Source organism: Muntiacus reevesi, chromosome 9 (genome assembly GCF_963930625.1).
Source record: "Muntiacus reevesi chromosome 9, mMunRee1.1, whole genome shotgun sequence".
In the NCBI taxonomy this organism is placed as follows: domain Eukaryota; kingdom Metazoa; phylum Chordata; class Mammalia; order Artiodactyla; family Cervidae; genus Muntiacus; species Muntiacus reevesi.
The window spans coordinates 7,789,453-7,808,150 of record NC_089257.1 but is presented as its reverse complement, the minus strand read 5'-3'; the positions used below and the strand labels follow the sequence as shown (position 1 = coordinate 7,808,150).

The 18,698-nt window shown below is 37.6% G+C and overlaps 2 protein-coding genes across 2 annotated transcripts; both read left to right on the top strand.

Moving 5' to 3' along the window:
- The first annotated feature begins 8,117 nt into the window (after window positions 1-8,117).
- Window positions 8,118-9,035, top strand: LOC136175037 (olfactory receptor 4A15-like). The gene has a single exon (XM_065945332.1). It carries the CDS (start codon window positions 8,118-8,120, stop codon window positions 9,033-9,035), a length of 918 nt encoding a protein of 305 aa, XP_065801404.1.
- An 8,535-nt stretch (window positions 9,036-17,570) lies between these two features.
- LOC136174314 (olfactory receptor 4C3D-like) lies at window positions 17,571-18,497 on the top strand. Its single transcript, XM_065944384.1, has one exon. It carries the CDS (start codon window positions 17,571-17,573, stop codon window positions 18,495-18,497), a length of 927 nt encoding a protein of 308 aa, XP_065800456.1.
- The last annotated feature ends 201 nt before the right edge of the window (window positions 18,498-18,698 follow it).

Below are 18,698 nucleotides of genomic sequence, written 5' to 3'. Positions count from 1 at the left end.
GGTTATTATTTGCAGCAATTTGGTAAAGTATGCCTCTGTGAGTAGACTTGAGATGTTTTCCTTTTCCCTCTGCCTGTTTGCTTCAAAAACTGGAGACTCTGGGCTACTGTTAATAAGCCCTAGTCCAATAGTTCACTGAGTGGGCTGTCAGTGAAATTTTCAGCAGGTCTTTGAATGAACATTTCTAGCACCATGGGTTGAAATAGTCGTAAAATATCCCCAATACCATATCTGAATTTAAGATCCTGAAGGAGCCTTGCCAGCTTGGAAATTGGCACTTGCTGTCAGCTTCTGCAAGGATTGTCATTGGTCACCACAGCCACTGACCCTCAAAACTTCCTGAAAGGAGTTCAGGGAAGAGATTTGGAATGAGGCACCCTGTGCTCTGAGAAAAGCTGGCAGAATAGGCCTTCAGACAGATATTTTCAGGAGACTTTATGAGCCACAAATCTCACGTCTTCTCATGTCTAGAAAAACACTGAAATCATTAACAGTAACATCTGCTTTGGTCATTTGGAAGAAATAAATTTGAAAGTCAAAATGGGATAACTGTAGTTCAGATATCCAAGGTAAAACTAGATGGCTATTATGGATTTCAGACACATTCCTGTGTTGCTAAGAACTTAAATTTTCTGAGCTGTGTCAGATTAGGGGATGGTACTGGTCACTGGTAGCTACAGCCTTATGATTTCAAGGTATCCTCTTGTAACTATTAAGATCTTCTGCACTAAAATTGTTTTAGATCAGATATTAACAAAAAAGAGGAGACATATGTAGTGGCCAATAACTCCTGTTATATATATATATAAATACACACACTCCCACACACACCACATCAGAAGTTAAAACCTACTTAGATAAAGGTAAACAACTGGCTACCTGGCTGCAAGTCTCCCTTGAGTGTCAGGTCCAGATAGACTTATTCTCCTAAATCCCCAAGTGATTGAGTTCTTAATCATACCAAACTCAACTTGGAAGTCAGGAATATTTCAACCTGATACTCAATCCATGGGTTGAGGCAGAACTACACCCCATTTCAGGGGGAAGTAGCCAGAGCATTTGTCCCCCATTCCCTGGAAGACTCAGGGAAGGTTAGCCTAAGGGGAAATTAAAAGCCATTTCCCATAAAACCGGGTTCCTCTGCTAAGTGTGGCTAATGTCTGCATCCAAAATGATTATTCCATTTTTGTCCAACACTTTTTCTCCTCAAGATTGATGAATATCAGAGAAAAGGGGAAATTGATACTGAGCAAAGCTGCGTGGGGCTCCTGGGCATAAAAATCTTTACATGCTTCTCATTTCTTTGATTACAGAAAATTGATTTCTTTCAACATCCTTGACCTTCCCTGAGTTCCAAATGGAAGGTTCCAGTAGTTGTTAATTAGGTAAGGAAGAGGGTGTGAGACAAGGGAAAAGCAAACATTCAAGGAAATGATAGTCAGTCTTGGGGAAGATCCTAATTCCCCATCAAGGGACACACACCACATCTTTGAGCTGTTCTGCAGATACTGAAACCCCCCACCAGGTGGGAGAAGTTTACAATGGTATACTGCCCACATGCACCTGACCCTAGACCAGCTGGAACCAGAAAGTTGGTGATGCTGAATCCCACTTACCTCATCACCAACCAATCAGAATGATGTCCACTAGCTGATCACAGTTTTTTGAGCCATTGCTATAAAACTTCTCACTATCCTCTCCAAGTAGACATACACAGTTTTGAGGGCTGCTCTGCCCGCCTTTGCCCAGCAAAGCAAATAAAGCTATTTTTTCCTACTTCCCACAAAACTCTCTCCAATAGCTTAATAGTGTTTTCATCAATTGGATAGCCAGCTAAGTGAAGTCCAAAGCAAAATTAAATGTCTATCTCAAGATAAATCCATCTTAAGCAATTAATGATCTTTTGTAATTTACCTACAACCTATGTAGGAATCTTTGGCCTTTAATTAAGTTACTTTGAACTAAGTTATTTTGATTAGGGTCATACCTAAAATTCTTTAAAAAAATTTTGACAGTATACTCAGTATATATCCCTGGGGGGGGGGGGAATGATAAAACAATAGTGTAGTCTTTTCTACATAAAAGTAAATGATGGCTGACATTCCTATGTTTCCAAAGTTCGTCTGAAAGCATAACATTATGCAAATAGCAACTAAATTTAAAAAATCTATATTTCTGACTGCATCTGGTCTTAGTTGTGTCACGTGGACTGAGTTGCCCTGTGGCATGTGAGATCTCAGTTCCCCAGTCAGGTATAGAACCTGTGTTTGCTGCTTTGGAAAGCGGAATGTTAACCACTGGGCCACCAAGGAAGTCCTGGCAATTCAATTTTGAAAGAGTAATGAGTCATTCTAGTGACAACACAAATTATAATGTTACAATTAAAATCATGTTGTACTGGTTCAAAGACAGATATAATGTAAATGAGTAATAGGACTTATAAATTCAGCCAGGATCATAGGATTTTCCTGTAGTATACTTTTGGTTGTAAGTGACAGAAAGGTTAACTGAAATGCTTTCGAAATTTAAGGATATTTGTTGATTGGCTAACAAAACTGCAAACTTCAAAAAAACTAAGCTTCACAGTTAGTTGATATATTGGATCAATTATGCCATAAAGGAGTCCTTTTCTTGTTTTCTTGTCTGATTTATCTTACATCTGACTTACCTGGCACTTGGAAGGATTGCTATCTGTAACAACTCAGAGAAAAGGCTCTTCATATGACTCTGGCAGAAGTAATTGACCTTGATCATCAGATACATACAACAAGGATTAAACCACAGTGGAGACAGGGCAGAATATTTTTGCGTTTCAGGTGACCTGTTAACACTTGGCTACCTCTTGCAACTCATATTGTGACAGTAAACAAGAAACAACAGGAAGCTGGCCTGCACTGTGGGTAGATTGAAGATGTGATTAGACACTGAGGGGTAAAATTCTAGGCTATACCTTTAGCTAAGCCTCTAAAATCAGTTGAGGAGTTAGTGGAAGGTGAAGGGAGAACAGAGTCGATAGTGAAGGGAAAAGACGGTAGACAGACGCTGCAGCTCTGTGATCGGCAGCAGTGTCGAGTGGCATAGGCATTACTCCTGCCGTTCTCCCCTAATCTGTCAGGAAACTATTTTTAGGTTAAAGTCCCCACTTCTGAATTCATCATCAGCATTGAAATGAAGGAAGACAGAATGAATGTGACTGAATTCATTCTAAAGGGACTTACCCAGGATTCTCAGATGCTGATAATTCTATTTTTGGTGTTACTTAGCATCTACATGGCAAATAGATAGGGGAAAAAAATGGAAACTGTGACAGACTTTATTTTCTTGTGTTCCAGATGGTGACCATCACTGCAGATGGTGACCACAGCCATGAAATTAAAAGACACTTGCTCCTTGGAAGAAAACTATGACAAATCTAGACAGCATATTAAAAAGCAGAGACATAAATTTGCCGACAAAGATCTGTAGAGTCAAAGCTATGGTTTGTCCAGTAGTCATGTACAAATGTGAGTTGGACCATGAAGAAAGCTATGCACCAAAGATTAGATATTTTCAATCTATGGTGTTGGAGAAGACTTTTGAGAGTCCCTTGGACAGCGAGGAGATGAAACCAGTCAATCCTAAAGGAAATCAACCCTGAATATTTATTGGAAGGACTGATGTTGAAGCTGAAACTCTAATACTTTAGCCACCTGATATGAAGAGCCGATTCATTGAAAAGGACCTTGATGCTGGGAAAGATGGAGGGCAGGAGGAGAAGGAAGCAACAGAGGATAAGATGGTTGGATGGCATCACCATCGTCGATGGACATGGGTTTCAGCAAGCTCTGGTAGACGGTGAAGGACGAGGAAGCCTGGCTACTGCGGTCCATGGGGTCACAAACAGTCGGACAAGACTGAGACACTGAACAACAACAATGAGAAAAAGTTTCCACGTTGTGGCAGAGAGAGGGATATCTCCAAAGATCCTGACATTGCCTCTGAGTTGAGAATCTGAAATTCACACTCAAGGGCACTAATGCAGAAAATACATCTATAGTCCTGGAGAGGATGAGTGTGAGAAAGAGAGAGAGAGAGAAAATTATGCAAAGCTAAGAGGATCCATCTCAAGTATTCATCAAAGAACTGATCTGTGTGTGTATCTGAAGAAAATACCTGGGGCTGGGGAAAGATTTACCCAGATGAATTAGAGAGAAAAGTGCTTGGTTCTCAAACTAGGCCAGGAAGAGAGCCTACTCTCATTAGCTAGAAAACCTCATATTTACAGGAGTGGGGGGCAGTGCTGTTGGTTTAATATTTAGGAAAATTTTCATTAGCTGTGGGACATGACTAATTCTAGACTGAGCATATCCCAGGACCAGCTTCAAGACTTGTATCAGCAATACATTTTTAAAAAATCCTCAAAGAAAACACCCAAAGGAATCAAAACAAGTATTTTGTTCAAAATTTTGTGTCTTTGCTAATGTGAGCTATTAATCTAATTATTTCCACTTGATGCCCTTGAGTCATGCTGGTATAAGGGTTATGCTGGGTGCATAAAATGCATTAGGAAGTACATTGTTTCATTACTTCTATGAAAGTGGTGTGTAACAAGTTATTTCTTGATTAGTTTGCATGTAAAATTAATTGATTAAAGCTATATGGGAATGACCTATCTTGCAGGAGAATGTTAGGACTCTAAACATTCAATTTATTTGCACTTAGATTATCCCAGTTTTAAACTATTTCTCAATGTGTGTTTAGACCATTGTGTTTTTTCATAGCAATGATCTGTTTTCTTTTCTTGGCAAGTTAACTGCCATACATTCTTTTATCATATCATTTTGTTGTCTTTTTAAAATTTGTGGAATCTGCAATGATGGCCCTCTTTTCAATATTGATTCTGATAATTTGTTTTTTCTCTTATTTTTGTTAGTCCATTTGGCTAGAAATTATAATTTATTCAATGTTCAAAAGGATCGATTCCTGGTATTTTTTACTTTATGTAAATTACTCTTTTAATGAGGTATGTCTTCTCAACACTTCCCACACTACAATGTTCTTTATGTTTATTTTAAATTTTCGTTTTTAACATTTTGAGACAGAAGCTTAGTTCATTTTTTAAAGTATCTATTGTTTTCTAATATTTGTATTTAAATATAGAAAATTCTCTATAACCACACAGTTAGCTGCATCCAGTTAGTTTATACACATTGCAATGTATTATACAGTCTTTTATGTATATTTATATATATATCTTTCTAATAAATATTTCTCATATAGTTTTTATATACATGTATATCATAATGTTTCTATTGAAAATATATTTTTGAAAATAGTCATGAGTGATTTTAGGCTAAATAATTGGAAAATATTACATTTTTGTTGTAAATTTCTGTTTAAAGTAATTATGTACTTTATGATTTAAGTTCTTAGAAATACATTGCAAATTGTGTCATGGCCTTAGGTATTTCCTACTTTGGTGGATGCCCCGTGAACACTTTGAGATGAATGGAACAGTCCCACAAATACTTTTTTCTTTTCCTAGTATGATACTAAAACTTATAAAACAGTTTCTATCAATTGTGTATCTGATATTATGTGACACCTTTTATCTGAATTTGAAATAAGGTTTAAATGATTTGTTCTGAAATTAACATTCATGATTGGAAATTGGTTCAGATATCATCTTCAAAGATAAAGCTTAAACTTAAAGAGATTTGCTTGTTTTGAAGAACATAATTTCACAAGAAAGTTTTCACATATTTCATTTCTGTCCAGATTTGATTTTTTCTTTTGGTGATAAGACCTAAATTTGCCTTTCATGATTTTTTTTCCAGAGGGCAGAATTTTATAAGTCTTGTTCCACATGGTGATTGTTCTTGTACCATCTCTGGAGATCTACCCTCAAAATTATGACTAAGGTCCCAGTGAATTTAATTAGACAGAATCATACTTGGAGACGCAGGGATCGAATGACTCAGCTGTATGTGCTGCACTTAAATGTAGACAAAGTGCTACAGCCCTTTGCCAGGACCTGCGGATCATTTGTCTACAGCAGCAATCACATGCCCGGCTTCTTCTGGAACTGAAATGATGGACTCAGAACATAATGAAGTGTGTATATGAAATTATTCGTCCTTCAGGAACACTAAAGTTCAACAACACTGTGTGAAGACAGGACAGCAAGTGATTAAGAATCGCAATGTTGCAACAGCTATTTCACTATTTCACTTTGACTGCTACAAGTGCAAACAGAAAATATTTTATTATAAACAATTTACACACAGTTTGAAGTTTTTTCTCTCTGTCTGATTAACACACTGATTTAATATTCGTTTGTTATCAGGACAAATCCAGCCAACAGTGAACATTCTGAGTTTCTGTTCACAATCAAGATTCAGAGTTCCTTAGGAAACAGACATTCATATTCATTTCGAAAATCTCAGTAATTTGAAAAGTAATTTTTAAGAAATAACTAAGATGATTTTGATTTTCTGCAATCATGTAAAGCATTGGTCACAGGAAGCAGTTCAAGGCGCTGTGAGGCTGCATGAATCTCACTCTCTGCATTACCAGAGACAGCATCAGTGCATGAAGGACAAGCAAGAAGGAACCAGGGCCCAGAACATGGATTGAACAGCTTTCTTCATAGAAGGTAGCATTTTTTAGAAACAAATATTTTAGAAGCACATTTAGAAACAAATATTTTAGAAGCATATTTAGAAACAAAATTCTGAACGAGTCTTTTTCAATTTTGTAAGAGTATGTTGGTGAGGTGAGCTTTCTTCTTTTTTTTTTCACTTATTTTTATTAGTTGGAGGCTAATAGATTTCTTACTTGCTCAGTCGTGTCCAACTCTTTGGGACCCTTCAGATTGTAGCCCACCAGGCTCCTCTGTCCATGGGATTTTCTAGGCAAGAATACTGGAGTGGGTTGCCATTTCCTCCTCAGAGGGATCTTCCTGACCTGGAGACTGAACCCGCATCTCCTGTGTCTCCTGCATAGAAGGCTGATTCTTTGCCCACTGAGCCTTCAGGGAAGCCCAGGATGGGGTTAGAATTCAGTCTTTTAGAGTTTTCCTTTGTGCTTTTCATAATAAGTCATGTTAGAACACCTTTATGATTATTAAATATGTTGACTCAATAGATTGATTCTATTCTGTAATACTTCTTTTGAATAATTTCATTACTAATGATTTGGAATAAAGTTACCTACTTGAAGATAAAATATCCTTAGAAATTAATTTCAAAGGTAATGATCTTGGGATAGTTCCATGGGTAGAGACATATAACTCTGATAATAGTTTTAATTTGTATGTTCTCTAACATTGTGTGTTAATTAAAAGATGAGGTAACATCTATAGACCTTGACTGAGTGACCCTCGAGAATTCGAACAAATACTGTAATAAGTAAACAGTGACTTAAAGTCCTATTTTTTTGTTCACAGGTGGGTTTAGGCCTCCTATCATATTTGTTGGCCATTTAGAAGCAGTCTTATATTAATTTTTTGTTGATATTTTATTCCACACTTCATACTTTTATGTTTATCTTTTCTTCATTAGATGATAACTCTCTGTATCATCCAATATGTAAGCCTTTCTTCGAACATTTCATCTATTGCTGTCTTGGTATCATTTCCTAGATCCTTAAAAACCATGAAATTGTCAAAAAACCTATTTGAGATTTCAAGGATTGGTTAAGAATATTCTTTCAACCCTAGAATGAAGAAGTGTACCTCCTTTATGAAATGGATAGTAAATATAAAGTAAATCTTGCTTTACATTTTTATTAAACTTTTAATCAATTTTTAAAAATTTTTAATAGATATTAGCTATATGTACAATAATTAGCTTCCAGATGGAAAGCTAATAGTGACACCTCATTTATTTAATGATGCATCCTTTTCCCACAAATGTCACTAATTAATTGCCTCTCTATTAGTGTGCAAGATTTTGAGATTAATGATGATGTTTTAATAAGCCTTGATCTTATTAATAATATCTGAAAGTATAAGAACCATACTGCTCATTTGTTGAATGAATGAACAAATTATCATGACAAGTCAGGAAGTCAGTCATAAGAATTATATTGATAGGAAACGTCGTCCTGAACTCTGAATAAAAGATGCAGAAAGACCTATGGAACAAAGGAACAATGTAACTGAGTTTGTCCTCTTGGGGCTCACTCAGAGCCCCCAGGGTCAGAAGATACTATCTGTCATCTTCTTGCTCATCTACATCGTGACCATGGCGGGCAACTTCCTCATTGTCCTGACCGTGGTGTGCAGCCGAACGCTTGGCATCCCCACGTACTTCTTTCTTGACAACTTATCATTTATGGATGCTGTTTATTCTACTACAGTCACCCCAAATATGATTATAGACTTATTCTGCGCGAAGAAAACCATTTCATTCCAAGCATGCATGACCCAGCTTTTTACGGAGCACTTATTTGGTGGTGCTGAGATTTTACTCCTGGTAGTCATGGCCTATGACCGCTGCGTGGCCATCTGCAAGCCTTTGCATTATATGACAATGATGAATCAACGGGTCTGTGTTCTGTTACTGCTGTTAGCCTGGACTGAGGGGTTTGTACATGCTATCGCTCATATTCTCTTTGTTTACAGTCTCCCCTTCTGTGGCCCCAATGTCATTGACCACTTCATCTGTGACATGTACCCCTTGTTAAAACTGGCCCGCACTGACATCCGCATCATTGGCTTCACGGTGCTGGCTAATGATGGGGCCATCTGCGTGGTCCTCTTCACGCTCTTGCTCCTCTCCTACGGGGTCATCCTGCGCTCCCTGAAGGATCTCAGTCAGGAAGGGAGGCGCAGAGCCTTGTCCACCTGTGGCTCCCACGTCACTGTGGTGGTCCTCTTCTTCGTGCCCTGTATTTTTCTGTATGTGAGACCTCCTTCCACCTTACCCATTGATAAATACTTGGCAGTGTTTTACACCATCGTCACCCCAATGTTGAACCCTCTGATCTATACGCTGAGAAATGGAGAGATGCAAAATGCCATGAAAAAGCTATGGATCAGAAGACGAAAATGAGGCAGTAGGGAAATATGTCACCTATTTTCAATGAAAAATTGCTCTTCTCAGGAAAACAACATGTGATTTTTTAACTGTAGTATCTTCTCAGGCTAAATAACTTGGGTATGATGAATAACATCTCTTATTGAATAATTTGAATGATCAAAATATGCTTTAATATTTTCAAAATTTCCTAGTTCAAAATACGTATTTGTTTGAAATGCATTTTTATGATTTCCATGATTTCTTGGGGGAAGTACATATAGTTTTGGGGTAAAAAATGTTTCTTTGAGACTATAGATTTATGTTCTATATGATGAGTTAAGCTATATAGTTAACACTGTCAATTTATTAGATTAGGGGAAGATTTTACCATATTTCTCTCTAAAATAATGCAATATTTTTCAGAATTAATAGGGTTTATTACATTACAGATTTCAGAAAAAATAATTAAAAATATAAATTCCTCCACACACAAACATACTTATTAATATTTGAAGTATAGATACAATTTTTCTATCTGCAAGATTATTTATACATCATTTTGTTTCTGTTGCTTAACATCTTAAGATTGAAGAAGAATGTTTCAAAGATTTAAATTTAATAACAAGGTCATGTTTATAAAAATAATCTAAAGGAATGAAATTTTATGTAGAATAAAACCGAATCTTAATTTTTCAACTGTTATAATTATGAGTGTTTTAAAATAAATGTGTTATTTTAATATTTTTTGCTTTTACATTTCTATTGCCATATTACTTTTGAAAAATTCCATTTCCTTCAAGTGATTTCATACGCTTTAACCAGTTTTTTGAAAATAACTTTTAAAAACACTTTATGAAAGTGAAAGTCATGTCTGACTCTTTGTGAACCCGTGGAATGTAGCCCACGGAATTCTCCAGGCCAGAATACTGGAGTTGGTAGCTGTTCCCTTCTCCAGCAGATCTTCCCAACTCAGGAATTGAACCCAGATCTTTCCCGCATTGCAGACAGATTCTTTACCAGCCGAGCCACCAGGAAAGTCCCAAAACACTTTATATTTTAATCCATCTAGAATTTATTTTCATTTGTCATGGGCAAAGACGTAAGTCTATTTTCCCTAAAGAGGTAAAATAGTCTGTCAACATAATGTTCGTTTCACATAGCTTGAAAAGTTTCTACTTAGTAAGTGATGTTTTGCACCATCTAAGATGTTCAGTTCTGGGGCACCTTCTCCTCTTCTCCATCTCCTCTCTCAAATTTCCCTTATCCTCTGAATTTTAGGGTCATTTTGTAAAGTTTGAAAATTTCCATAAAAACATGTTTAGCATGTCATTGCTGAATATGCTTAGGCTTTCCCTTCTCCAGGGGATCTTCCTAACCCTGGGATTGAACCCAGGTCTCCTGGATTGCAGGTGGATTCTTTACCAGCTGAGTCACAAGGGAAGCCCAAGAATACTGGAGTGGGAAGTCTAACCCTTCTCCAGGGGATCTTCCTGACCCAGAAATCGAACCAGGGTGGGATGTTTTGAGAGAACAGCATCGAAACATGTATATTATCAAGGGTGAAACAGATCACCAGCCCAGGTTGGATGCATGAGACAAGTGCTCGGGCCTGGTGCACTGGGAAGACCCAGAGGGATGGGGTGGGGAGGGAGGTGGGAGGGGGGATCGGAATGGGGAATACATGTAAATCCATGGCTGATTTATGTCAATGTATGGCAAAAACCACTACAATATTGTAAAGTAATTAGCCTCCTACTAATAAAAATAAATGGAAAAAAAATAAAAAAATAAATGGGAAAGGAACTGAATAGATATTTCTCCAATGAAAATATAAGAATGGCCAGAGGAACATGTGAAGGTGCTCGACATCACTAATCATCAGAGAAATGCAACTCATAAGACAAAAGGAGATCGCCTTTCATCTGTTAGGATGAGATCTATATGAGACAAAAAAAGTTTGGTGAGGATGTAGAGAAAAATGGAACTATGCTATTAATGGGAATATAATTTTTTCAGTCACTACAGTGAACATTAGGGAGGGTTTTCAGGCAATTAAAAACAAAACCATTGTATTATGCAATCATGCTTTTGAGTACATATTCAAGAATATGAAATCAGGAATCTGAAAGGTCATCTCTACTCCCATGTTCATTGCAGCATTATTCACCGTAGCCAAGATCTGGATACAACTAAGTGAACATTGAAAGATGAATGGATAAAAGAAATATGATATATATATATATATATATATATATATATATATATATATATATACGTGTGTGTGTGTGTGTGTGTGTGTATAGACTTCCCTGGTGGCTCAGATGGTAAAGTGTCTGTCTACAATGCAGACGACCTGGGTTTGATCTCTGAGTTGGGAAGCTTTTCCTGGAGAAGGGAATGGGAACTCACTCCAGTACTCTTGCCCCCCCTCAAAAAAAAAAGAATGGATAAAAGAAATATGATATATATATATATATATGTATATATATACACATGTATATATATAAAAGACTTTCATTTAGCAATATAAAAGAAGGGAATTCTGAAATTTGTGAAAACATAAAGGAACTTTAATGACACTATGCCAAGTGAAATAAGCAGAAATAGAAAGACAAGTACTCTATGATCTCACTTATACGTGAAACTAAAAAAAGAAAACAAAAACAAACTCAGATGCAGTGAGAAGAATGTTGATTGCCAAGGGCTGGAGGATGAGGGTTAAAAAATGTCATTCAGTTCAGTTCAGTTCAGTCGCTCAGTCATGTCCGAGTCTTTGCGACCCTATGAATCGCAGCATGCCAGGTCTCCCTGTCCATCACCAACTCCCAGAGTTTACCCAAACTCATGTCCATCGAGTGGGTGATACCATCCAACCACCTTATTCTCTGTCATCCCCTTCTCCTCCTGCCCCCAATCCCTCCCAGCGTCAGGGTCTTTTCCAATGAGTCAACTCTTCGCATGAGGTGGCCAAAGTATTGGAATTTCAGTTTCAGCATCAGTCCTTCCAGTGAACACCCAGGACTGATCACCTTTAGGATGGACTGGTTGGATCTCCTTACAGTCCAAGGGACTCTCAAGAGTCTTCTCCAACACCACAGTTCAAAACCATCAATTCTTCGGTGCTCAGCAAATATTGTCATATATGCATATTGTCATATTTGCTTCTATTTCAATTTCAAGGAACATTGAAAGATTTACGAAGCCACAGCCCAGAACTTTTCAATTTCTGGTAAACAACCTAGATGCCCTTCTGGGATCAAAGGATTTTGGTTTGGGCTAACACCATGGGATCACAAAAAGTCGGACATGACTTAGTGACTGAACAACAACAATAAAACGTGAGCTCTGTCATGAGTGCTTTAGCGTTTTGAGAACATGTTTCTCTATCTACTGAAATGCATGAAGTTGCCCATAAGATTATTCTGGTAGGTGCTGGGTTTTGTAAAATTAGTCCCTGAAACTGTCAAACATCAAAACATACCTCAACTATTTTCTGATGAACTATGATATGATCCATACATAACATTTTTTGTTTTCATTCTAGTTTACCCTTCAAGTTTGAGAATCTGTGTTGCTATTTCTCTAGGGTTTTAAACCACTGTTTTTGGATTTGTATTCTGGAGACAATCTTTTCTGGTATAGCTCCAAAAACTCTTCTTTTGAAAAATTATTTTCATGAGCAATCTTCACTGATTTAGACCTAATTCCACGTGACTCAGATGGTAAAGAATCTGCTTGCAGTGTGGGAGACCTGAGTTTGATCCCTGGGTCAGGAAGATCCCCTGGAAAAGGGAATGGTAACCCACTTCAGTATTTTTGCCTGGAGAATTCCATAAACAGAGCAGCCTGGGGACTACAGTTCATGGGGCTGTAAGAATCAGACATGCCTGAGTGCCTAGCACTTTCACTTTCCACCCTCTTTCCCTTTTATGCTTCTCTAGGGTTTTTGGAGCTGGGCTAAACAGACCTAGGGGTTCTAAGACAATCTCTTTGCCCAGTATGTTAGCTATTTAAGTGGAAACTGGGTGACCCCTTAATGGACCGCAGTGAGTAGATTTCAGTCTACTATGAGGTTCAGAATGATGACTTTTTCAGTGCATGCTAATTCTCTAATCTCACGCTTTAATTTCAGAGCTGAAAGAAGAGTTCAAGGTACTTTCATAATATTTCAGCAAAATCCATATTTATCATAGTTCTTTAGATAGGTTCAAATCCTCATTCAAACTGTTTTTGGCCTCCGCCTTCACAAATATTATTGCAGAACCATAATAATAAAATATCCAGCCAACCTATTAATAGATTTAGTCACATGGTTTCAGTTCTCATAATCAGTTTTCCTTCAAGATGCATGCTGCTCACAGTGATTATATTCTCTGGAACCCATCGACAGTTATGTCCAATTTATGTTTCTCTTTAAAGAAAGCATATTTGAATATTTTGAGTAAGTGTAGCTATATATAGGAATATCAATACATTGAATTCAGTGAATTCAATGTATTTACAAAATAATTTCAAACTTTGGCATTTATTTCTTTTCATAGATAATTGCAAAGAGTCTTAAAGCTGGCGGTAGCATAAACATGTCATGTCTGTTTAGTTGTAAAACATAATTTAAAGACAAAAGTCCTGACCCAGGATTTAATGATGTGATTCTTCACCTTTCCTTGGTAAATGGTGTTCCTATTCACTTTTTCATGCTTCCTTGTTATAAACTGTGTTTATGTCATTGCTCATTTTTAATATTCCATAAAGATATTATAGGACTAAATTTAAATGTAAAATGCATTTTACCATTTTTCAATATAACTGAAGAATGGAATTACTGTCATCATAAACATGTTAATCTAATTACAGAATTGGCACAATAAATAAGCATTTTGAGGAAGTACTATAAACTTTTTCTATTATGAGGTGCTAATGTTACAAAGGGGTTCATAATTTTCACTTAACATACATATGGAAACAATATTTATAAATTGTGGTTAACATGACAGTAGATCAATTAAAAATAAAATATCAAAATAAAAATTAAAAATAAAACACATATCTAAGTGTTTAATTTATATGGTATCAAATATTCAGACTCCATACTTAAGCTCATTTATTATCAAATATCCAGTTTATGGCTTCCCAGGTTACCCTGTGGTAAAGAATTTGCCTGACAATGAAGCAGATGCAAGTGGTACAGTTTTGGTCCCTGGCAGGCTGTAGTCCATGGGGATCACAAAGTGTCAGACACCACTGAACACACACACACACACAATCCAAGTTTATAAGTGGTCAACTTTTTCTCTTTTGAGATGATGTTTTGTTTTCATATAGACTTATGGATGAAGTTTAAAATTAGAGAGGAGCACTGTAAAAGTTCCTCTCTGATGTTGTCACCTTATTTAAAATAATTGGTTTTTTGGCAAGACCTGTTAATGATAGGGAAATACCCATGAGTTCCAATTAGTCACAGCGAATAAATTTCATAGATTTTGCCAACAAATAGGATATATGGTAGTGCTGTTAGGGCTTCTACAAAGTTACGATTATAAATCAAGAGACACTTACTGCAGCTGAGTTGGCTGACATTTTTATCTTGTAGGTTTTACTTCTTTCCTGAGCAACTAACAGCTGCCTGGGGCCTAGCCATGGAGGTATGTCAGACACTTTCATAGGTGAGATTATTTTTTTAGAAATCATATAATCATACATTCTCAGTTTTATATACATATTACAAATCATACAATCAACCCTCATCTAAGTTTACCTTAGATTTAAATCCCTTCTTCAGCATACAAAATAACAAGAAAGGTAGACTCAGCTATAATACTACCAATTTAGAACTAAGAATATTTTGGGGTTGTTTATTTCTTATTGATATATACTTAAATGGGCTTCCCTGCTGGCTCAGAGGGTAAAGAATCTGCCTGCTAATGGAGGAGACATGAATGCGATGTCTGAGTAGGGAACATCCCCTGCAGAAAGGAATGGCTACCCATTCCAGTATTCTTGTCTGGAGAATTCCATGGACAGAAGAGCCTGGAAGGCTACAGTCCATGGGGTTGCAAAGAGTTGGACATAATGGAGTGACTAACACTTTCTCCTTTCATATATTTAAATTAATTGAATTAATAATATAATTAGCTGCAATTACATAAGTTAGAATAAATTTGTAAGTCAAATATGCATCCAAAATTTCCCTCACTTAATATTACAACTTTAGAAGTTTTTATGACATTGCACAATTTTTAAAAGCATCACTCTTAAAAAGTATATATTATTCAAAAAGATGTACTATATGTTATTCAAAGAGATGTAGAATTAAAAGGAATTTTAATTATCTTATTCCCCAGTGTTGAACATTCCAAGCTGTTTCTAAATTTTCCACAGTTCTTATTAATAGTACTGGACAAAATTGTACATAGTGATTTTTCTCTTTTAAAAATATTTTACATTAGGGTTTATTCCTAAAAGAAGTATCGCAGAGCTAAAGAAAAAATGAAAAAAAAAGTAATTTACATTTTTTTCATAGTTGTTTCTAAAATACTTCATAAACTGTGTTTAATTCTTACTTTATTTACACTACCCTCTTTATCTGCTGGGGGATCCCGCTAAAGAAGGAGGAAATGCTGTAACAACGGTGCATTTTGTTTCCACGTATGCATAAATGTTTCACCTTAGATAATCAAAAATACAGTTTTTTATCCACTTATCTTTGAAAAGATATGCTTTATGAAATATATTTAATTGCGTCTATTTCTCTTGTCCCTGTCAAATTTAAAACCGCAAATTTCTTGTTGTGTTAGTCACGCACTGTCGTGTAAGCAGGAATGGTGGATGCTGTCGGAAGATGGGAGAAGACGGCATGGGGATGCACGGAGCAGAGACATAAAGGACCCGGAAGGTCGTTCCTGCTGTGGACGGGCGAGCCGCCGCTCTTTGGTATGGTGGGTCAGGCACTAAGGGCGTTTAATAGCAGCACCATTTATTACTTGTATGAATAAGCATGCATTAAATACATAGTAAGTGTCCAGTAAATGTTTGTTGACTGAGTGAACTTGTAGGAATAAATAGCAAGTAATGGATTTTATGTGTTTGTGGTAGTCGGTGCATATACACTTATATGTATGGTGCATTACCTGTCTCTCTAGCAAATTATTCCTGTTCTTCATATTAATTTTTATTTACAGAACTTGAAAGTATTTCCTTTACTTGAAAGATCTTTGTGTGTTGAACACCTGTATGAATTGAGTTTGTTTGTTTTTTTTTTTAACTAAAACTAAGTTATGGGTTTCTCTGGTGGCTCAACTGGTAAAGAATCTGCTTGCAATGCAGGAGACCTGGGTTCAATCCCTGGTTTGGGAAGATCCCCTGGAGAAGGGGATGGCGACTCACTTTAGTATTCTTGCCTGGAGACTATCATGGACAGAGGAGCCTGAGGTCTGGCAGGTTACAGTCCGTGGGGTTGCAAAGAGTCGGACACAACTGAGCAACTCACACACACACACACACACTCTGAAGCAATGAATATGCAGAATATGTATATTAAATTATATGTGGAGCAGAATTTTGAAAAATAAAATAATCGATTAACATATACACAAATTATCTTTAAAGTAAAATGATTCATAACATACACTTTTCTAGAGACATTTGAATATTTCCATGCTGACTCTGGAGAGTGTTCAGAAACTCTTTTTTGTTATTAATTAGCTTATTTATTTTAGTCCAGGTTCGATGCATGATACAGAAACTCTAAACTGGAGTGCAGCTTCCCTTCCAGTTTCTCACACAGTAGAGATTGTAGATCGACAGAGCTGGAGGACAAGGGCGTTTGAACTTCTGCTGAGTTTATGCTTCGGTGAAGCAAGCATTTCTTTACTTTTGGAGAATGACAATTTAATACCAAACGTTTACTCATCATCTGATCGGTTTCAGGCACTGCGGACATTATTCCAGGCATTCTAGTGGGACAGTGAGGAAACACAGCTGAGCAGTTTATGTGTTCTGATAGGTACCAGAGAGGATGTTTCACCAAGGACTTCTATCTATTTCCCTAAACTCCCTGATTTCTTGATCATGTTTTTTCTTTCCAAAGTTAGGAGTCGAGATGTCAAACTGAAATTCCATCACGGAAAAAGGAATAACTCTTATGTATGTACAGCAGTTCTCAGCCTGTAAAACGCATCTGAGAATTACGATTTGTAATCTCACGGACACAGTGAAGGGCCTGAAGAACTGAGATGATGCAGCAAAGTCCATTGGGGTCAGAACAAGAAGGAGAATTCAGATCTCAATTAGACAGTCCAGTGTTTTTTCAGTAAATTACACATCAAATTTGCCCTACAGGTGGTTTACAGGTGACTGGTGCTAGGTATCTGAAGAGATGGAAAGCTTTATGGAGGAAATAAGGAAAAATTGAAACAAGTACTGGGACAAAGTGTCAAGGGCATACTCCACAGTTACAGTGATTGCACTATTTTGTTGTAAACGTCAGAACACAATTCTTTGGTGACTAATGAGTATGATTCTTTGTTCCTTTGTAGGTAAGTCAGGCCCCAGGAAGCTGTTCCTTGCTGAATGGATGTCCTCAGGCCTCCCAACAATGTGACTGAATTTGTTCTCCTGGGACTCACACAGAATCCACACTTGCAGAAAATACTCTTCATTGTCTTTCTGTTCATTTTTTTATTCACTGTTCTGTCCAATCTGCTCATTGTCATCACCATCTCCCTCAGCCCTACACTTTCTGCTCCCATGTACTTCTTTCTCACTTACTTGGCTTTATTAGATGCCTCCTTCACCTCAGTCACCACGCCTAAACTGATCACTGACCTGCTGTTCCAGAGGAGAACCATCTCCTGGGGTGCCTGCCTGACTCAGGTCTTTTTGGAGCACTTCCTGGCAGCATCAGAGATCATCATCCTCACCGCCATGGCCTACGACCGCTACGTGGCCATCTGCAAGCCTCTGCACTACACGGCCGTCATGCGGCAGGGGCTCTGCCAGCTCCTGGTGGTGGCGGCCTGGGTCGGGGGGGTCCTGCATGCCTCAGTCCAGATCCTTCTCACCATGGACTTGACCTTCTGTGGTCCCAACGTCATCGACCACTTCAGGTGTGATTTCTTCTCGCTGTTGGAGCTTGCCTGCAGCGACACCTACAGGCTGGGAGTGGTGGTGGCGGCCAACAGCGGGGGCATGTGCTTGCTCATTTTCTCCCTGCTGCTCATCTCCTACATAGCCATCCTGAGCTCCCTGAAATCCCATGGCTCTGAAGGACGGCGCAGAGCCCTCTCTACACGTGGCGCCCACTTTACAGTAGTGGTGCTCTTCTTTCTGCCTTGTGTGTTCACCTACACGCGTCCTGTGGCCACGTACCCTGTGGACAAGTGGGTGTCTGTGTTCTTTGCAATCCTCACACCCATGTTAAACCCTATCATTTACACAGTGAGAAACACAGAGGTGAAAAATGCCATGAGGAGTCTGATGAAGAAGAGAGTAACTTAGGCTGTCCATGATACCAAGAAAGTGACGATTACATACATATACAGGAAGGATTATACATGCTGCAAATTGTGAAAGTAAATTAGCAAATTTTGCAGATTATTGACAAAAATGGCCTAGAAAATAGGCATTTTGACAACTTTTTAAAATACTTTGCCAAGACTTGTATATTCATACTCACAGTTTCAGAATAGCCAATGGGAA